Source organism: Zootoca vivipara, chromosome 16 (assembly GCF_965207765.1).
Source record: "Zootoca vivipara chromosome 16, rZooViv2.hap1.1, whole genome shotgun sequence".
In the NCBI taxonomy this organism is placed as follows: domain Eukaryota; kingdom Metazoa; phylum Chordata; class Lepidosauria; order Squamata; family Lacertidae; genus Zootoca; species Zootoca vivipara.
The window spans coordinates 26594553-26615853 of NC_142599.1; the positions used below are offsets into that span (position 1 = coordinate 26594553).

At 48.6% G+C, this 21301-nt stretch overlaps 2 protein-coding genes across 8 annotated transcripts in view; one reads left to right on the forward strand and one right to left on the reverse strand.

Moving 5' to 3' along the window:
* The window catches only part of PIAS3 (protein inhibitor of activated STAT 3), a 37499-nt gene extending 26085 nt beyond the window's left edge, over positions 1-11414 (forward strand). For 3 of the 5 annotated variants that reach the window (XM_035098157.3, XM_035098155.3, XM_035098154.3), the window contains 6 exons: positions 681-817; positions 1803-1971; positions 3696-3826; positions 4821-4892; positions 5550-5587; positions 7097-9427. In XM_035098157.3, the coding sequence (XP_034954048.1) occupies positions 681-817; positions 1803-1971; positions 3696-3826; positions 4821-4892; positions 5550-5587; positions 7097-7375 (826 nt within the window). In that variant the 3' untranslated portion in view covers positions 7376-9427. Of the gene's footprint in view, positions 1-680; positions 818-1802; positions 1972-3695; positions 3827-4820; positions 4893-5549; positions 5588-7096 lie in introns of all 5 variants that reach the window. The other 2 variants (XM_088659663.1, XM_035098156.3) reach the window with 1 other exon arrangement.
* Positions 7808-19104, reverse strand: NUDT17 (nudix hydrolase 17). 3 transcript variants are annotated; one of them, XM_088659664.1, is made up of 9 exons: positions 18738-19104; positions 17879-18001; positions 16209-16392; positions 14868-14893; positions 14414-14506; positions 13429-13532; positions 12709-12840; positions 12465-12561; positions 7808-8035 (listed from the first exon to the last, which is right to left on the reverse strand). In XM_088659664.1, exons 1-9 carry the CDS (start codon positions 18831-18833, stop codon positions 7895-7897), a joined length of 996 nt encoding a protein of 331 aa, XP_088515790.1. In that variant the 5' UTR covers positions 18834-19104; the 3' UTR covers positions 7808-7894. The 3 variants fall into 3 exon arrangements, with proteins under 3 accessions (XP_088515790.1, XP_088515791.1, XP_060125427.1); XM_088659665.1 differs by lacking the exon at positions 7808-8035 and adding an exon at positions 11650-12024; XM_060269444.2 differs by lacking the exon at positions 7808-8035 and having other exon boundaries at positions 12388-12561.
* Positions 19105-21301: the final 2197 nt, after the last annotated feature.

Sequence of the window (21301 nt, forward strand, 5' to 3'; positions counted from 1 at the left end):
ACTAGTAAATGATTTAGTACAAGATGAGATTCTCCAGAAGCCACGTTCTCCCCGCCATCTTTGCTCTTCAAGAATTGCAGCCATACATAACAGTTTTCTCCATCTTTTGTGTGGCCTGCGTCGGACTGTTGGCAAACAAACCATGATGACCCTCTGGCTTGGCATAGCTCTCCTCCACTTTCCCTCCATGCAAGCTTTTGCTTTAAGGACAAACCACAGTGCTATGCCACGTACAAACTTGGACCTGTGGTTGGTTCTCTCCGACATTAGTTACAACGAGTCACGGTTTCTGGAGTTTGTATGTTACCTTGAACTGTGGTGAGTTCCAAAGCAGCCAACCTGGGACCCTCCAGATGTTTTTTAACTGAAGCTCCCATCAGCCCCAGCCAGCATTCCAGTTGTCAGGGATGATGGGAGTTGTAGTCCAAAAGCCTTTGGAGGGGACCACATTGGCTACCCCTGCTCTAAAGGAATGCGGAAGCTTCCTCTCCTCCTTGTGCAGGAAGAAGAGAAGAAGGGTGTAGGGACTATGTAAGATTATGGCCAACTGTGGATCAATCAAAGTAATCTCAAACTCCAACAAAGTGGTGCCCTCCAGGTGTTTAGGGCTACAACTCTTCAGCCACTGTCCAGATGTTGAATTGCCCCTACGTTTTCCTCTGTTTCCCCTCCCCCCCCAGGTTGTTCATGGAAATCCTCAACTCTGTCACAGACTGCGATGAGATCCAGTTCATGGAGGACGGCTCCTGGTGCCCCATGAAGCCCAAGAAAGAGAACCAGGAGGTTTGCCAGCCGTCTTCTTACAACGGGCTGGAAGGTAGGAACTGGGGGGGCCTGGCACCTTCCTGTGCATGTTAGTTGGCTGTTGTGTGATAGAAACTGAATGGAGGAAGATTCAAAGTCCGCTTCTTCATGCAACACTGAGTTAAACTGTGGAACCCCCTCCCACATGAGGCAACAATGACGGCCACCAACTTGGTGGCTTTAGAAGAGGATGAGACATCTTTGAGTTCTTCTGGCCCTCATGGGGCCCTCAACTGGTGCCCTTTAGTCTGGGCCTAGCAGTGTCATGGCTAATGGCGGATTGATGAAGAGCCAAAGCACTTTAGAGTGGCATTTGGGGACACATCCTCACAAGAGACAGACAAGAGCAAGGCAAGATACAATAGGCAAGTTAGCAAGCAAAACACAGTACTTGACCAGCCCAAGGGCTGTAAATTCCTGCGCTGGCACACTTTTGCCACTTTTTGTCAAGCAACTGATGTCACCTTTGTGCAGCATGTGATATTGCAGTTGTGCAGAATTTGGGGGTTTGCAATCACATCCATCCTCTATTTAAGCAGGCAAGAGGTATTATAGTCACAGTGCAAGGGCATGGCCAAGCCAAGCATAAGCAGTTGAGGGCAGGGCAGGGCAGAGCCACAGCCCCTCTCCTCCTCTTCAGACATCCCAGCTAATCATGATCTCATTTAAAGGCAGCCTTGAAGAGGAAGAAGCTCTTCAAGGCTCGCCTACATGTCTGTACAGCAGGGGCAAGATACAAGACCCTGGGAGCAGAAGTGCCATATTCCTGGGACCCTGCACCTCCTCCTCCTCCTCCCTAAGTCAGCCTAGCTTACATCCTTTTCTGATGTTACTCGACTCCCAACTTCCATCAGTCCCGGTTGGCACAGCTAGTGAACTCCCTGCTGTCTGTGCTAACCTGAGTGCTGACGAGTTTCAAGATCAGAGCCCTGCTGCTGTTTTACGGCAGGGGTGTCTGCCTTCGCCTACCCTAACCTCTTTTCTCCTCCTCTTCACAGCCTCGCTGTACACAGTGGGCTCTGACGGGAAGCAGCTGGCCGAAGGCAAGAAGAAAGTGGAGGTCATCGACCTCACGCTGGACAGTTCTTCGGACGAGGAGGAGCCCCCCGCCAAGAAGCCCTTCCCACTCACCACTGCCACCATCCCGTCTGCAGCGGGACCCAAGGGGTGGGGCTCGCTTTGTGTTTACTCTGTGTTGGGTTAAATCTTCTTGCTTGGAAAGAAGGGAGTGTAGGAGCCTGAGAAGAGCCTCGCCAGCAGATTAGGCCCAAGGGGGAATCCGTCTTATCCAGCACCCTGTTCTCAGCCAGGTGCCCATTGGAAATCGGCTAGCAGGACGTGAGCATGCTAGACCACGACTGTGTTGTCCTCCAGCAACTGGGATTCAGAATCCTTAACTGTAGCCATTATGGCTAGTAGCCATCAATAGTTTCATTGAACCCACTCTCTTGTGGGGAATGCTGGAGGTCCAGATTAAGCAGGTGGATCAGAATGGGGAAGAGCAGAGAACAATAAGGAGAGCCCTGCTGGATCAGGTCAAAGGGGGGGTCATCTTGCCCAGCATCCTTTTCTCACAGGGGCCAAGCAGAGGTCAGTGGGAAACCCGCAAGCAGGGGCTAACACCCCAGAGGACAGGATCACACTTCAGAATGACCTTAACAGATTAGACAACTGGGCCAAAGCAAACAAGATGAATTTTAACAAGGAGAAATGTAAAGTACTACACTTGGGCAAAAAAAATGAAAGGCACAAATACAGGATGGGAGACACCTGGCTTGAGAGCAGTACATGTGAAAAGGATCTAGGAGTTTTGGTTGACCACAAACTTGACATGAGTCAGCAGTGTGATGCAGCAGCTAAAAAAGCCAATGCAATTCTGGGCTGCATCAATAGGAGTATAGCATCTAGATCAAGGGAAGTAATAGTACCACTGTATTCTGCTCTGGTCAGACCTCACCTGGAGTATTGTGTCCAGTTCTGGGCACCACAGTTCAAGAAGGATACTGATAAGCTGGAACGTGTCCAGAAGAGGGCAACCAAAATGGTCAAAGGCCTGGAAACGATGCCTTATGAGGAACGGCTTAGGGAGCTGGGTATGTTTAGCCTGGAGAAGAGAAGGTTAAGGGGTGATATGATAACCATGTTCAAATATATAAAAGGATGTCATATAAAGGAGGGAGAAAGGTTGTTTTCTGCTGCTCCAGAGAAGCGGACACGGAGCAACGGATTCAAACTACAAGAAAGAAAATTCCACCTAAACATTAGGAAGAACTTCCTGACAGTAAGAGCTGTTCGGCAGTGGAATTTGCTGCCAAGGAGTGTGGTGGAGTCTCCTTCTTTGGAGGTCTTTAAGCAGAGGCTTGACAGCCATCTGTCAGGAATGCTTTGATGGTGTTTCCTGCTTGGCAGGGGGTTGGACTGGATGGCCCTTGTGGTCTCTTCCAACTCTATGATTCTATGATTCTATGACCCAAACACAAGAGCTGTGTCCCCTCCTGTGGTTTTTAGCAAGTGGTATTTGGAAAGCATTGCTGCCTCCGGCTGTGGAGGCAGAGTGTAGCCGTCGTTACGAGTAGCCATCGATAGCTTTATTGGATTCACCTAACCCCTATCCTTTAAAAGCTATCCAGGTTGGTGGCCCTCACTGCCTCCTGCTGGAGCAAGTTCTATAGTTTTAGGTCATGCGCTGCATGAAGAAGGACTTTGTTTTGTTTTGTCTGTCCTGAGTCTCCCCACATTCAGCCTCATTGGATGACCCCGTTGGGTTCTAGTATTATGAGAGAGGGGGAAAGACTTCTGTCAGTACACTATGCATATGATTTGATACATGTCCACCATGTGCATCCCCTTTATTTTCCTCTCTTAAGCCTAGCCTTTCTGTTTCATTTCAGAGTATTAAGCCCTGACCACCAGCCCTCCTCGGTGCTGCGCAGCCCGCCGATGGCCACTGTGGGGAGCGACTACCTCTCCAGCCTTCCGATCCCCGACTACCACCCTTACCAGGTCCCCTCGGACATCCAAGGTAATTTGGCCTGCGTCGCTCAGCACAGGGCCAAAGCTTGCGTTTAGTTCCTTGTTGTTCTATTTTGTATCCTCATTGGAGCAGGGTAACTTAATTCCCCTGCTTAAAAACAACACCAGAACCAAGCAGTGTTGTCACGGGACTCTCTGCGCTGTGAAGGCTTAGATCAGTAGTTCCCAAACTTTTGGGGGGATATTGCCCCCCTGGTTCCATAAACTGTTTCCCAGTGCCCTCTACCCATGTTGGATAAATTTAAATAGCCGGAAGTATACCTCGCAGAAAAGGATGCCGGCTCCAAGTGAAAAGAGAGGCCTTTATTGGAATGCAAATGCGCCTAGGGACAGCCTCAGAAATGAGAGAAGCTGTGAGGAACCACAGCCAATCTAATGCTTCTTACACAATTCCAGTGTATACCTCTGAAGGGTGCAGCTGTGGAGACAGAGCCCTGCGGAGAAAGAGAGCTGAGGGTTGCTGGTCAGAACCAGGCAGGGAGGCAAATCGACCTTACTCCTGGCTTTCAGGGTGTGGTGGGATGGAGCGGGATTGAAAGGCATGAACTCCGTTAGGACGCACGGCTTGCTCAGGATTGTCCATGCCAAAATATACCCTAGAAAACATATTTGTGACCTGTGTGGATATAAGCAGAGTAAGCATATTTGCAAACATTTTTTTTTATTTTCTCCTTAAGTCCCGTGGAGGAAGTGCTGTAGCTTCCCCCATCTTCCCAAGCCAGGGTTTCTCCAGGCCCACCCCACATCCTTCCTTGCACATTTTCAAAACGTTGAGAACTAGAAGTGTTAAGGGTTGGCTGAGATGCCGTATGCTGCGCAAAGTCCCCAGGACAACATGCCATTGTCACACAGTTGGCAGAATACAGAGTCTCACTCTCGCCTGGTATAAAGTGAGCCGCTCCCCATCCAGCCAGAAGCTCCCTGCCCCCTCCTGATTGATAAGCCTCATTCCCGTCGTGATGCTTGTATGTTTGTGTCCAAAGGAATTGTGGTCTGGGGATTTGGCAGTGCAAGAGAGGAGAGGAGAGAAGGCAGAGTCCGAAAAGTAAAAAAAGGTGAAGGCTCTGGAGACAGACAGGAAATGCTGGTGTAACTGCGGTCGCTAAAGCTGCCAACTCAATACCCACCCAAATCTGGTCCAGAGAGGAAGGTCTTGCGTTTCAAATGTCAGGTGCTTTGGCATGTCATGGGCCAGCCGCTGTGTGGCACAGCTCCTCCTCTGGGTAGCTGGCGCAGAGATGCACACCAGCCACAAGGCCAGGAAGCTTCCCCCCCCCACTGGTCTCTCTCCCGGCTGCCCCCGAACTAGGTGCCTCCATACCAAGTGAACCCCAGTGCCCTGTGCCCCCCAGGCCAAACAATACTGCTCCAGCCAAAACGACAATGCCAGTTTTTTGACTGGGGGGTGGGTTGCAACATCCTCTCTCCCCAGCTGTGTGGCAGGGAGGGGGCAGCATTTTCTCCTTGCAGCGGGGATGTTGCTGACATTGAGGAGCACATTGAGGAGTGCTCCTCAATGGCACCACCCTGGCAGGCCCTCCCAGGACACTGAGGCCTTTGCCGTCTCCATGGAGACTGGCCCTCCTGCCACAACCAAAATATATTTCCCTACACCCCTCCCAACTTTACTACTTTTTTTTGTAATCCCTTCCTCTCCTCCAATATGTTCATTTTACCATTAAGATTATTTTTTCACCTTTTCATTTTTCTAGGTCTGGATTTGTTTTCCTTCCTTCAAAGTGAAAATCAGGTATGTTCCCTCCTCCCTTCTCCTCCATCCCCCCTTCCTCCCTTCCCCAGTCTTAATTTCTCCCATGTATTCAGTGAGCTTTCTCCCCACCCTCCACCCTTCACCCTTGAGCAAACCTAGCCTTTCTCTTGCCACTGAGCTAACCCAGCAAACACAGGCTGGGGGAAATCAGTCTTTTCCCTGCCTCTTGCAAATTCCTACCTCCTTGCTTCGCTCTGTCTGTTTTCACAGTGGGTGGCAGGCCGCTGCCCCCCCCCCCGGCACCTTCCTTTCAAGGTGCATTCACCATGTGGATCCATTCCTAGAACTGTTCTGAGAAATAAGAACAGCTTAACAGCCCTCAGCTCCGTGGAAAGCAAATTGTGTTTGTCTGGGGCTGATATTTCTGGGACCTTAGAGCTGAGCTGTTGCGCTGAAGCCCTTGCAGAGAGGCTGGCTTTGAGCTAGCAGTTCAGGTTGTGCAATTGAGCTATAAAAACCTTTGCAAAAGAAGAGTCGCTCTTGTCTCGCTTTGATCTAACGAGCTCAGCTCCCGAGATTGCCAGTAACAATCTGAGAAGCTTCGAGGGAACTTAACCTGATGAGAACAAAGTTGGATTTTGAAGTAGGGGTAGGGAGGGGGCAGCTTCTCTTTCTCCGCTGGACTTTGCCCACCTCCTCCTTTCCAAACTGTTCATTGGCAGTCCCCGAGCAACAAACATTTGTGAGAGGCGTGTCAATTGGTCTTAGTGGTAGTTGCCTCACCTGCTTCCCATTCCGAGGAAATCCTCATGAACTGCAAGACTCCAGAAGTGGCTCTGCAACTCATGAGTCATCTCCTTTATCTGCCCCTTTCAGAGAAAAGAGTTTTGATTTCCCTGGGACTTCTTAAAGCTGTTGCCGCCTGCTGGATTTGGGTGGGGGAGCAGGGAGCCTGTCTGGCCGGACTTGGTAAATTGACAGTTCCTCTTACCCTTTTCATGATCCTTCGCTCATAATGCCAGCCACAGCTTATTAGACCATCGTATGAAACTGTGGTTGGTTTGTCTGAACCCAGCCTCGCAGATTAATTGTGCTATTGTTTCACTGCCCGCAATCCACAGTTTTGTTGATGCTTACAGACCTTGGCTCCTTGTTAACTGTGGCTTGTGATTGTGCAGGAACCCAGGGCCCTTCTTCACCTAGGATGTTTTGGGGCTACTCCACACGCTCCAGGCAATAAACCTAACTTTGGAGAAATAAGCTCTGGTTTATTTGTCTGCGGGCCAGACTTGGGGGTTTGTTCATTTCTGTGGGTCAAGCTCTTTCATCAGACTCACTATAATTTGACGTCCATGTCTATTTGGCAGCAGACAAGATCATGGGAGTTCTAGGGGTTTTGTTTTTAAGTGTTTTCCCTGAAGTTTTCCCACCCTTCTCCTCTGACATAATGGGTCATGCCAGCTCACAGCCTTGGTTAATACCTTTTAACTCATTTTCCTTGTTGTTGTTGTTTTGCATCAAATAACTGATTGTCTCCTTCCCTGACAGCATTACAGCCCTTCCGTGATCACCTCCCTGGATGAGCAAGACACCCTGAGCCACTTCTTCCAGTATCGTGGCACCTCACCCCATTTTATGAACCCCCTCGCCCCTGTGGTGGTGGGGTCCCATGGCACCGTGGGCTCCCCCACCGGCAGCAGCAGCCGCATGAACAGTGTTACCTCTTCGCCCACCACGGCCTTGCGGGAAAGCCACGTGCGCAGTGGCACCGTGGGGGGAAGTCCCATCTTGCCGGGGTGCCGGCCAGATATCATCTCTCTAGACTAAAAGCTTGCGGCATGGAATATACCCTTTCTCTACAGGAGGGCAGGAGGTGGAATCGTCGTTCCCCCACTGGAGCGAAACAAGGAAAAGACAGAATTCCGTCAAGCCTGTTTCTTGCAAAGAGACAAATCGGGCAAAGATCTTTCTCTTGTGTTCCTTCAGGGCTCTTTTTTTCATTCTGCAATTCCGCTCAAGGTTTGAAAAAATGATGGAATTGGCTCGGGACAGTTTGGGGCCCCCAAAGAATCTCGCTTTTTCATTTGGCCTTGGAGCTGCTTGGGAGTTTTGAGCTGGTGGAGTCCGGAAAGCCCTGAAGAACTGGGGAAACAAGATTTAATCTCAGTCATGGGAGCGTCGAGTTCCAGGTCCCCCCGGCTTAACGGAAGCAGGATTATTTTTGCAAAATGAGGCAAATGAAGACTCGTCAACATATAATCTGAGTTGCAGAATGCCACATATTTTTATTACTTTTTTGAGCACGAAACCAGGGTTTCTTCTGTCTGGGATTTGAATGCAGAATCCTCAGAATGCCAGTGAAATCAAGGCAACTTTATCGTAAGCACGAATAAATTGGGTGTTTGGGCGCAGCTCATACTCAGCACATCGCCAGCTCCGCAACAAATGATCAGAGATCCCAGGCAGGTTATATTGGACCATTTCAGACTGGCATTAAAAAAAAAGTGGAAGTTTGATAGAATTCTTTGTCAGGGAAGGACATACTGTATGTGCCCGATGAAGGGCTAACGTGAGACTTGAAAGCAGTGTACTAATTTGCCAAAACCAAAGCCGCCGCCCCCCCCCCCAAAGCATATGTTTAACAGACTCCTCCAGTGAGGGCGTAACAGGAAACTCGCTTCCACAGTGAGGAGTCGCAGGTTCCAGCTGAGTGAGTTTTGCCACAGATAAAACAGATTTCTCAAAGATCCTCCACGTACATAAACTTCTCGAGATTATTGTACCCGAGAGAGAGCCTGACAGCGAGCAAAAAAAAAAAGTTCTTTTACTCATAATGAAGATGAAGTAGAAGCCCGGGATGAGCTTTGGAGCAGCTCAAGGACTCAAAAGGACTGGGGAATTGAAATGTCACTTTCCTGTTGACTTTCCCGCAGTGGGGACTTCCATGACTGCTTTCTCCTCTTCCCCTGGGCTGCGTGACGGGAGTTGCGGGTGGGTGAAGAGCTTGTGCCCTCTACAGAGCAATGGGCTGTGACTTCTGGGTGTGTGTGCCCACAAAACCTGACCCACTGCAGGCCACACTTTCTTGACTCTTTGTCATAGGTACCTCCTTAGGAGCTGTGCTTCCTTGACATTCAGACTTACGCGAATGATGCAGCCCCAGGGGACGCTTCTGAAACCAGCATGCCCTTAAAAGTCCCGTGATTTGCGTCTGCCCCCCCCCCGTGTCTCTGTCCTCCTCCTCCTCTCCATCAACAACATCCACTGCGGACCTGCCCATCCTGCTGACTCTTGTTACCACAGTGTATTTTTCTAAAGCTGTAGATCTAGGGTTCCTGTCCCCACTCCTCTTAAAGTATTTCCTGCCAATCTTGTACAGAGAACAAAAGATATATATATATTGATATATATATATATAGATATATATAATTATTATAATCTATATTTTCAGTTTTTGTACATAAGAAACTCCAAAGATCTTTTCTGTGGTTCCCCCACCCCCCTCTCTTCCGAGGACGAAATGAAGGTTGCACTTCCCTCCCTGCCCAGGTGGGGGCAGCACATCGTCCATTGCACAAACTTTATTTATGTATTTAAGTGTATAATTGTTCTGCCTGTTTCTGTGTGTGTTTTAAGTTAGTAGCCGCCGCTTCTGCATTTTCCGCTTCCTGCACCTTCCCGTCTCGCCTTTTCCAAGCCAGAAGATGCGGTGAGAAAGACACGACAGTGTTCTGGAAAGCTAAGCACTTTTTCCTTTTCTAACAAATCCTGTACAACAGCAAGAAGAAGCCTTGAGCGGAGCGGTTCTGCCCTGAAGGAGCGGTTCTGCCCTGAAAGGCAGTTTAGAATTTAAATAATAAAATCTCTCCCTGCTTGAAAGCAACAGGAGCACTAAGCCAGATGCAGCAAAGCAGTGACAGCCTTTATGAGGAAGCTTTTTGCCTCTCCAACTTTTTTTTAAAAAATCCACGGTGTGCAGATCAAAAAGCCAGAAATGCCCAATTTCGGGGCAGGAAATGTTCAAATGCATTTTGATCAGAGCTGTTAATTCCATTTGGCATAGCCCGTTACCCAGATCTCCCGCTCCTCGGAGAATTTTGTTTCGATAAGTCCTCCTCTCATGTTTCATTTCAAATTTGAGTTTGGAACAAGAAAGAGGTTTTGTTGAATCCTAGGCTTCCTTGGAAGCTTATTTGGGGTTCCGGAATGGGAAGGTAATGGGAGACATTCGCTCTCTGCGTTGGGACAATAGTTGAGTGGTAGAGCACTTCCATTACATGCAAAAGTTGCAAACAACCCCACCACCGCTGCCTCTCCAGCCAAAGGGATCGGCTGGCAAAGTGAGGTGGAAGTCAGAATTAAACAGCCCGAAAACTTCCTAGCATCAGGCCAAAGCTTCACTTCCAAGTCGCAACACACAAAATCCATATACTTCACAGCCACCCAAATTTGAGCTTGTTGGAAGTTCCCACTGTAGGGAATGTCTTACGTTTCAGCAGCATTGATGTCTGCCACACTGCAGCATAAGGGTTGGTGCCTCGGTCATCCAACCTTTGCTTTAACGCAGATTAGTTTCTCTCTCTCTCTCCCCCCCCCCAATAATTATATCATTTCACTAACTTTTTAGAGGGTGCTTGAATGGATGCAAATACTCTACATCGTATTTTCTTCAGAGCATCCTTTGGTGGGCAGGCGGTATTAATCTGCATTGGTGATAGAAGGAAGTGGGGGGGGGGTATTTGGAATCGGAAAGGTGATGAAGCCAGAATGAAGAGTTGAAACTGTGGGACCCCCTCCTACAGGAAGCAACAATGGCCACCAACCTCCATGGCTTTAAATGATGACCAGTAGGCAGATTCATGGAGGAGAGGGCTAGCGGTAGCTGCTCACCGCTGCCTCCAGGAATGCCAGGTGCTGAAAACTGCAGGGTGGGAGAGGGCACTTGTGTGCTCAAATCCTGCTTGCAGGTTTCCCATGGCCCCATCCAGCAGGCTCTTCTTATGTTCTTAATTATGTGCCATTAGGTGTGTGTCTTTGGTGTCCCCTAGTTATTTCCCTCTAGGGGTTTTTTCAAGGCATCTGCTTAGAACAGTCAAACGCCAAGAGATTTATCTCAAGTTTCTAGTCCTCTGGAGTGGAAGCGTTGCGATGTTGAAGCTATTCTTTGAGCAAGGTTTGAAGCCAGAAATAAAGAGCTGAGGGTGAGGAGGGGGCTCCTGCCCTACATTACAGCTGATGTTGTCCCCCATCCCTGCAGTCTTCCAACCTCAAATCCCCATGCTTGGTACACCTCCCCCCCCCCATTCCTCCTGAGCATTGCCAACATTCCAGCTCCTTTGAAGCATGAAATCTTGGTAAGCGATACCACAAGTTTCTCTTCAAGGATGGGTGTGGGGAGCCTTCAGGAAGACACTTTCTTAGAACCTGGGGGCAGGTGTCCCCCAAGGTTCCCAACACACACACCCCTGGCATGCAGCCTTGAAGCTGTTTATCAAGTGGGGGTTAAGACCAGGCAGCCGCATGAAGAACTGCCAAGCTCTACAGGCATCTATGTTTTGTACATAACAATGAGCATTTTGGGACAAAGAAAGGTCAGGGGTTCTGGTTTTTCTTTCAATGCCATCAACAGCTTTAAAACAATATGTCTGCAGACAACACACACACACACACCCTGCCTCATCTCGCTAACATCTTAAAATATTTCATCTGTACCCCAATAGCAAAAAAGAGGAATGCTTGGCTTCACACTTTTGGGTCTCCCTTTTTCTGTCCATTGAATCTCGTTTGTTTTATCAGCTTGGAGCCATTGTGTGTACAGTATATGCAAAAAGTACCTTTTAGATAAAATAAATTCTTGGCAAAAGAACTGTTGTGGAGTAGTTCTAACTTCATTAGTGCCAATTTCCAGCCTCAGCTGGTTCACCTGCCATGGCTGTCCCTGACCAAGAGATCCTGGTTGGCAGTTCCTGACTGGTCTACTGCAATGTGCTGCACTCGGGGCTACCCTTGAATGGTAAGAGTTGGCAGGCAGTCTGGAAGCCGCGGCTGGTACAGGATACGGCTGCCGATCTGCTGAGCAGAGCAGCAAAGTGGAGCCATACGTCGCCCATTCTTTTATTTTTGTTGGGTTTTTCAAAACAAGTAATGTTTTTAAAATAAGAATAGCAATAGTAGAAAAGATGTGTTGCCCCTTCCTAAAAAGCACGGCAGTGGTTGCTACACCTGGGCCACGGTGGCGCAGTGAACAAGTAGACAAGGTTTCAAATCCGCCCCACTTCCACGGGTTATTTTCTGTCGTCTTGAATGAGAAGGGAACCCATGTATGCTAGTCCTTTGAACAGGAACCAGATAAGCACATGAAATAAAATTCTGGAACTCATGGTGTGAAATTCAGATGCGTCCCATCGTTTGCATTCGTTTATTTCTTCCCTGCTGCACAGTGGACTGCCTCTTTTAAGTATCTACAATGACAGGTTCTGCCAAAAAACGAACAACACACACGACCTTTTAAAAACCCTGATATGCTTTCCTGCCACTGTTAGTGTGGAGTGTTCCTACATCTGTGAAAGTCCAGGCAAGAAGTGAAACAGTTGTTGCTCCTGAACAATAAAATGTGAAAATACAATTCCCCTGTGAGATCAGTCCTCCCCCCCCCCCACACCCCAAAAAGGGAAGCCTGATCAACCTTAGTGGTATCGAGAGAGCCAACTGCCAGCATCTTAAAACTAGGATTAAATCTGAGTCCGGATCATGCCCCATGTGGCTTGCTACCTTCCTTCCTTCCTTCCTTCCTTCCTTCCTTCCTTCCTTCCTCTCTCTCTCTCCCTCTCTCTTCCCAGTTTTGATCCTTTCACTCTGCTTGCACCGCTAAAGTGTCCAGCCAGAGCCTCAGGGCAAACTTTGTCCCGGTGCTCACCCTTTCAACGTCTTCCCCCTGTAGTGGAGCAGAGCTGAGGAACATTGTGGTGGGGATGACGACTGTCTTGGCTGAGTTGTGCTGCAGTTCGGTGATGCTGCTCAGGGAGGCAAAGAAGATGCCCAGTTAGCCCAAAACATTGCCCAAGGGACTGCCAGCACACTTCTGACCTAGGTGCTGAAGGAGAGTGGGGTACTTTCCCCCCCACCCCCCAGTTTTCTGCATTGCCTAACCATCCACATACCTGACAGTTGGTGGGAGATCGGCTGCCGTCGCACTGGTGCCCTCAATCTCATTCTGCGTAGCAGCGATGGGTGCCAGGACTGGCTCGTCCAGCCAGGCGTAAGCGCTCACTTCTGCTTCATTGGGCTTCAGTCTCACCTGAGATGTGACACAAAGGTAAGCACAGCCAAGCGACCAGAACTGCTGTAGGCATGTCGAGTACATTGGAATATTACTTTAAAAGAAAATTGGCGATTCAAAGGTTTTAAAGCAGTATGTGTCTCCTTGCAAAAGAGCTTCCAAACAGCCCCACATCGTGCTTTGAAATCCCGACAACCAGGGCTTCACTTCAGAGCGCAGCATCACCCGATGTCACATCCACCTGTTAAATTTTGCCTGCCAGGGGTCAGGATATCTGGCCCACTGATCAGGAAAGCTTCCCCATCCCTCTCGACTTATGCCACAAGATGCTCTGTTGTTTACTCTGAGATGAAATATTCTAATAAATTTCCATTTTCTTTTTTAAAAGCTTGCCCATTAAGAGGGAATCATAGAATTGTAGAGTTGGAAGGGATCCCAAGGGTCATCTATTCCAACCCCCTGCAATGCAGGCATAACGACTAGAGCATTCCTGACAGACGGATGCTACGTATTCATAGTTTAAAACCAAGAGGGTTTGTGTGCGCTTCCGATCTTCTCTTCTAGGGGGTTCGCTTGGACACCCGGTTAGGACACCAACCACCTCACCTGAAGCTGCTGGTGACTCTCGCGGGAAAGCAAAAGGAGGTAGACGACGACGTGGTGACGATTTGGCAGGCCTCTGCTCAGCATGGGAGGGTACACCGACTGCAGGGGGCAAGAGAAGGCCGCACCCATGAGGAAACCCCTAGGCCTGCTCCCACAAGAGGCCGTGCGAGAAGACCGACTCACAGGGTTGTTGTAAGGAGCAGGCTGGAAGTGAACTGCTTTGAACACTGGGGGGAGGGCCCTATCTCAATGGGCAGAGCAGTTGCTTGGCATGCAGAAGGTCCCAGGTTCAATCCCCAACGGCGTCTCGATAGGGCTGGGAAGATGCCATCCAAAACCACAGGCAGCCATTGCTGCCAGTCAGTGTAGACCAGGCACCCCCAAACTACGGTCCTCAAGATGTTTTGGGACTACAACTCCCATGATCCCTAGCTAACAGGACCAGTGGTCAGGGATGATGGGAATTGTATTCCAAAACATCTGGAGGGCCGAAGTTTGGGGATGCCTGGTGTAGACAATTCTGAGGTAGATAGAGCAATCGGTCTCAAGTACAGTATTGCCATGTTTCATAACTCTCTTTTATTTATTCATGAACATTAATCTCTTGCCCTTGCTCCAAGGAGATTAAGGTGGCCTGGCTCTTCCTCCTACCCCAATTCTATCCTCAACACAACCCTGTGAGGTAGGCCAGGTTTGAGAGATGATGACAAGGTCACCTGGCAAACTGCATCCAAGCGGCGATCAGAACGGGTGTCCCCCCAGTCCAACACCCAGATTGCTAAACCAAAGAGCCTCTCACTCCAATAGTGTGTAAATAATTCACACTTGTGCATTTTAGATACAAAGAGGGCAAAGTCGTGCAAAACTAAGGTGGCTGCCCCTGCCTCATGCAGACTGGCCTTTGAACCCTGGTCCCTCCCAACCCTTCTAGGCATCCCATAATCACCTCAGCTCTTCTGGGGTGCTTGAGTGACTCTTACCTCCCACAGGGCCAGCAGGCGCCAGGAAAACTCCCCATCTTCAAGCCACAGGCCCGTCTCTTCCCCCAGTTCCCTCAGCCCAGCGTCCAGCAACTACAGGAGCAGAAAAAGCAGGTTTGGAGCAGATCCTGAAACTCCTTTTTAAAAAAAAAAAAAAAGGAGAAACACAAATTCAGATTGATAGAATCCACTCGGAGGTACAAGAAGGATGGGACAGAAATCTCTGTATAAATTGCAGGTAGCCAACATGAAGATGCTGCTGGACTACAACTCCCATCAGCCCCTGACTCCTCAGGCAGGCTGATGGGTGTCGTAGTCCAGCAACATGCGGAAGGAACCATGCTGACCCCCCCCCTTGTGTAAATAAATTTATTTCCTCCCAGCCTGGTTTCCCCTGACCCAGTTTGCCTCTGTACTTCCTCTCCTTCCAGAGCCCAGCAAGCTGTTTCGTTACCTGTTCATCCTGTTCGATGTGGCCACCTGCAAAGGAAAAGAGAGGTCCCGGTTCCCATCATGCCAATTTATTTCTGACAGGCTCGATCCCCCTCTAAGCCCCCCACTCAGCTCAGCGTTTCATTCTCGGAGTTGCCGGCTCAGTTCTTGGACACAAAGAAAAGGGGGTGAAACACTGAGGGGGGGGCAGCTTTCCACAGGATGTACGCAAACAATTTCCTTTCAGCCTACCTGCCCCCCCGGCATGCACGATGGGGATGAAGATAATACTACCCCGCAGGGCTCTTTGTAAGGATTACTGAAGTAGTACACTCTGAATGCTGCAATTGATTCCGCCAAAGGCATTGACCTGCCCCGACATTCTACCACTATTGCCCCAATGCCTCCAAGCCTCTCTTTCCTGTCTTGAGGACTAGCAGCTTGCTTTCAAAAAATAATAATGACGCTAATGCCACACTTGCTCTCAGCTTGTAATCTGGATATTGGGTGGACTTTAGTTCCCAGGGTCGAGATTTGCTTCACCTGCCCCCCCCCCACGTTTCCACGTTTCCAGCCCTTGTTTTAGACCAGGCATCCCCAAACTGCGGCCCTCCAGATGTTTTGGCCTACAACTCCCATGATCCCTAGCTAACAGGACCAGTGGTCAGGGATGATGGGAACTGTAGTCCAAAACATCCGGAGGGCCGAAGTTTGGGGGTGCCTGTTTTAGATCATAACCCACTCTGGAACTGCATTTTACATGTTTTAAATAAATGATAATTGCAAAGTTATTTGTAACTTTGGGAGGCTGTTGTCAAGCTTCTCCTCTGCCACACACACACACACACACACACCAGACCGACTGAAAAATTGTGTGCGGAGGGGGGCGTCTCCGCTTAATAAACTTTAACTGTTTCACAAAAAAACAGATATTTTTTTTTAGGTGGGGGGAATTAAAAAAAACCCTTCAGCCCCGGGATCCAACTCAAAGCCAATGTGGTATTATTTCTTTTATTTATTTTGTAAAATTTATATACTGGTCTTATGAAGAAAAAAACCTCAATGCACTTTATTATGAAAATCAGGGGTCCCAGGTAAGATACTTGGCTGGCCTGTTCAAGAATACAGGCTTAGTCTAAAGAGCCTCAATCCCAGTTACCTGGGGTGGGGTGGGGATACAAACTGCAGGGAAGAATACAGGTGTTCTCAACCTTCCTGTGGACCACCTCTAGGATGTAGGATGACTGTGTATTGTCCTGCCTTTGGAGCATGGCAGCTTTCTCTATCCCTTCTCCACCTCTAATTTCTCTAACTGTGGTGTCACAAACACATTCCCTTCCCCTGCCTCACCTCCAAATCTCACCTGGAGGGACCCAAATGTTGGGGAAGCTGCTCAGAGTCTTGGACCGCCTTGTCAGCAACACTTTCTGATTGGCCGACTGCAGGAGGATGGCCACGCCCACATCCACCCCTCGCTCCTGGGTCTCCGCAGGGAGGGAAGAAGCTTGCGCCTCAGTGAGGTGTTTGATGGGGCAGAAAGGCGGTCTCTGTGGAAGAATGTCTCTCTTTTTATCTTTCCCTTCATGAGACAAACACGTAAACCGAACCGAACCAAGGTTAGCATGGGATGCTACATTTGCAAGAAGAACGATAAAAGCTGGTTATCCTTAGATACCTGTGACAGGTAAGTGGAGAGCAGCATCATAAGAAATGAGGGAATCAGATGACTTGCCAGTATACAGAAATATAAACCTATGATTGGAACCACCAGACACAAAGAGTAACAAGAATAAAAGGCTCTAAATTACATCAATGTCCCGTCCCCCCGACCAACCAATTGGATGTTACTTATCCCAAATTTCTTGAGACTTGTGGAAGAGACAACTATAATTTTTTTTCCTTTGCAAAAAACAAGTGTAATGCTATTTTCCATATGTTACTCCACCATAGCAAGGTGTTGATTTCAGACAAAGTTTTCCATCTTTGGGAAATCGATAGACGGGCAGCAATAAGAAGGTAATTTAACAAATGTTTTGGTTTTATTATTTTTATTCTCTCCTTCAAAAGAAGAAGAAAAAAGGTCACAGTAGCAACTTGGGTGAGAATAAATGGAAGGAGGTGTCTTTAAAAGGTTGAATCCTGACAAGACAGAAGTACTGTTTGTGGGGGACAGGAGGCAGGCAGGTGTGGAGGATTCCCTGGTCCTGAATGAGGTAACTGTGCCCCTGAAGGACCAGGTGCACAGCCTGGGAGTCATTTTGGACTCACAGCTGTCCATGGAGGCACAGGTTAATTCTGTATCCAGGGCAGCTGTTTCTCAGCTCCATCTGGTACGCAGGCTGAGTCCTTACCTGCCCGCGGACTGTCTCGCCAGACTGGTGCATGCTCTACTTATCTCTTGCTTGGATTACTGCAATTCGCTCTATGTGGGGCTACCTTTGAAGGTGACCTGGGAACTACAACTAATCCAGAATGCGGCGGCTAGACTGGTGATTGGGAGCAGCCGCCAAGACCACATAACACCGGTCTTGAAAGATCTACATTGGCTCTCAGTACGTTTCCGAGCACAATTCAAAGTGTTGGCACTGATCTTTAAAGCCCTCGGTCCAGTATACCTGAAGGAACGTCTCCACCTCCGTCGTTCTGCCCGGACACTGAGGTCCAGCGCCGAGGGCCTTCTGGCAGTTCCCTCACTGCGAGAAGCCAAGTTACAGGGAACCAGGCAGAGGGCCTTCTCGGTAGTGGCACCTGCCCTATGGAACGCCCTCCCACCAAATGTCAAAGAGAAAAAAATCTACCAGATTTTTAGAAGACATCTGAAGGCAGCCCTGTTTAGGGAAGCTTTTAATGTTTAACAGACCATTGTATTTTAATATTTTGTTGGAAGCCGCCCAGAGTGGCTGGGGAAACCCAGCCAGATGGGCGGGGTATAAATAAATTATTATTATTAAAAAAGAAGCAGAACTGAACATTTTAAAAAGAGTGTTTCAGTTCTGGAAACCCCATCCATCTCCCCCCATCTCCACCACCAACCTGCAAGAGGACCCTGTTGGAGCCAGCAAACTCCCTGTCAGAAATCAGGAACCGGCGCTGGTCCAAGGCGCAGTTCACCATCCAGCTGTCTTCATCGCCTGTGCAGAAGTGCCCAATGATGCTCTGGGAGAAGCAGACAAAAACAAAACAAAACCCTGGTAACCATTTCATAATACAGTACTGTATGTAAGATTTTTTTGGGTGGAGGGGGGCGGTGTCCAATTAAGACTGTAAGTACAGTAATGCTGCAGATCCGGGGATGTAAATTACTATTAGACTTTTAAAAGGCCTTTGGTTCACCTGACTGACATCCTATACCCTTTTGAAATGTGGCTCTTTTTGTAAGGGTTGTTTTTATTTTGATTATATATGGCGGTTTTTATGTTGATCTTTTCCGCGAACTACCCTGAGACCTCTGGGTATAGGGCGATATGTAAATTCGATTAATAATAATAATAATAACAATAATTTAAAAGCTGCTGTTGTTGGATCAAGTTCATCGATTTGTCGAACTAAATTTTGAACCAGTGTGGAAATACTTGTTACTGTGTTGAATTTTCTTGTGGTATTATTTTCTTTAGGGAGTCCTGCAAACTGCAATTCTGAATTATTCTTTTTATAGGGTAGGGGGGCACTGGGGTGTGTGTGTTAAGTTTATGGAACCAAGAGGCCACCCAGACGTTGGGGAACCCCTGTCTTAATCCATTGCCGTGACCTTTAGGGATCACCCCGGGATCCACTGCTTTAAAAGCCTGGTGTGGATGCGGGACCTCATCCGCCTGCAAATCACCCAGATCCTTCCACAAAATCCCAACAGAGGACAGCAAGTGGCAGACCCACACACAGTTTTCGTCGCTACCTGCTGGAACCTGGCGCGCTGCGGGCAGCTGTTCCCTTTGGACAGGTAAACCACCACCTTCCTGATGCTCTTCATGTTCGCCCTCCTAGCCAGCATCGGAGCGAGGCTTTTCAGAGGCTTTTCAGCCTGGCTGCTTGGAGGAAATTCACTATCATGAGCAATTGAAACATGCTGCCTCTACGCTGCAAAAGGCTCTGCGGCGTCCGGGCGTTGCATTTGCACGCAGAGGTTGCAAAGGAACCGCAGAGCCGTTTCCCCCCCCCCCCTTTCAAAGGCTGTTGCAACCTGTGCATTGCACGCTCCCTTGTTTAGGGGCTTTTAAGTTTCAGGCAGGAAGTGAAGCCGACTCCCGGCTAAGGGCAGCCACAGGAAACTGCTGCGGGAGGAAATGCAATTTCTGCTGGGTGGGGTTGCAATCTTTGCAAAAGGCGTCGCCGGCAAACCTAGAGAGAGCCCTCTTGTGGCTGCTGTGAAGCGCGCTCCTTCGATGATTCTCTTTGCAATGGAACAACGGTAGGTATATAAACATTTCCCAACAGCCCCATGTGCAAGGAGCTGGAAAGTTGCCCTCCCGAAGGAAAAACACTATGCAACGCCTGGTTAAACTTTGGAACTCCCTCCCGCAGGAGGCAGTGATAGCCACCAACCTGGCTGGCTTTAAAAGAGGATTAGACAAATTCATGGAAAAGAGGGGTATGGATGGCAATGCTTCGGAGTCCCGGTTGCTGGAAGCCACAGGAGGGGACAGGGCTGTTGTGTTGGGGCCCTGCTTGTGAGTTTCTCAAGAAGGCACCTGCTTGGCCTCTGTGAGAACAGGATGCTGGACCAGGTGGGCCTTATGCTCGCCTTATGCTCTTAAAAGTGCAAAGGTGCGGGAACAGATCTTGGCAGGTGGGGTGTTGATGCATTAGCCTGGAGGCACCTTGAGAGATGCAGAAGATCTTTCTTAGCAGGTTGGAAACGAAGAGCAGGGCATTTTAAAAGCAAGCAAATGTATAAATATTACAGTCTTACCTCAGTTTAAGTACGCCTCGGTTTGAGTACTTTCAGTTTAAGTACTCCGCGGACCTGTCTGGAACGGATTAATCCACTTTCCATTACTTTCAATGGGAAAGTTCGCTTCAGGTTAAGTACGCTTCAGGTTAAGTACGGACTTCCAGAACCAATGACACTCATATTTCGGGTTAAGTACACTTCAGGTTGAGTACTCCACGGACCCGTCTGGAATGGATTAATCCACTTTCCATTACTTTCAATGGGAAAGTTTGCTTCAGGTTAAGTACAGACTTCCGGAACCAATTGTGTACTTAAACTGAGGTACCACTGTATGTGTGTGTGTGTGTGTGTGTGTGTGTGTATATATATATATACACACACACACACACACACACACACACACCCCAAGAGCCTCTTCTATTCTCTCCCATACACACCTAACTACCTCACTTCTAACTCCCGCCCTGAGTAGAAAAATAGTAGCTGCAAGAGATGTCACAAAGGAGGGTGGGCCACTGTTACCTTGACAACCCACCCACTTGCGCCCTGGGCCAATCCTGCGCCTCCTGCGTCTTGACGCTTCTTCGGAACTCTGAGGCTCCTGCCATTCTGTCTGCCAGCTTGCTGAAACATCTCTCGTTGCTTTCATAGCTCAGCTTCTCCCAGGCGGTTCCCCTTTAAGCAACGTTTCTAGCGAGAACCTCTCCCATCCTTTTAAATACAGTAGAGAACTCATATCTCCCAAGTTTAGGGGAAGAGCCGTAGCTCAGTGTTGGGGCTTCCCCCTTGCATTGCAGAAGGCACCAGGTTCAAATTCTGACATTGTCAGGGCTGCAAGAGACTCCCTGCTTGAAACTCGGAGAGCTGCTGCCAGTTGGGGGGGGCAGCCACCTCCCAGCATTTCAGACCTAGGACCCACATTTAACCCAAATACACACCCCTTACTTAGCTAGAGTGACTACTAGCTGGAGTGAGGGGGGGGTCAGTCTGAATGATACCTGGACCTCTGTGATCCTCTGTCTATGAGTATCTTTGTCAAGAAAGCTAAGTACAGTACTTGTCATCTTAACAAGTACTGTTGCCTTAGAGACAAATGAGTGGGCTTTTCCCACTCCACCTGGCCGGATGCCACCGTCACCCTAATATGGAGACCAATAGGACAAAGTGGGGAATTGTGTGTGAGAGACAGAGATATTGCCTGGCTCTATCCTGGACCCCAAGCTGTGGCTTGGGGTTTCCCTGGAACCCTAACATGGAAGAAAGATCTATTGAGGTGTTAATGCTGAGAGCAGGTTATATACTGTATATGTGTACTGTAAATAAAACTATATATCCCAAAGATACCATGGTCTCTATTTAGTTTCATTCTAAGGAAACCGAACCTTGGGTGAGTACAGGCACACCTGGAGTCTCTGGCTACTCAAGAGTTTGGGGTACATGCAACACTGGTGTCAGAAGTGAAATAATAATAATAATAATAATAATAATAATAATAATAATATTGTGATTCTTACACCCTCCACTAAGTCTAACTGGGATCAGCACATAGAATTCCTGTGTGGATATCC

Coding starts and splice junctions, on each gene's coding strand:
- NUDT17 (XM_088659664.1), bottom strand. CDS start 18,833: ATGCTGGCTAGGAGGGCGAACATGAAGAGCATCAGGAAGGTGGTGGTT. Junction 16,393..17,878: donor CCAACAGGGTCCTCTTGCAG/GTTGGTGGTGGA, acceptor ATTCTTCCACAG/AGACCGCCTTTCTGCCCCAT. Junction 12,841..13,428: donor CACCAGCAGCTTCAGGTGAG/GTGGTTGGTGTC, acceptor ATCTCAGGTGAG/ACTGAAGCCCAATGAAGCAG.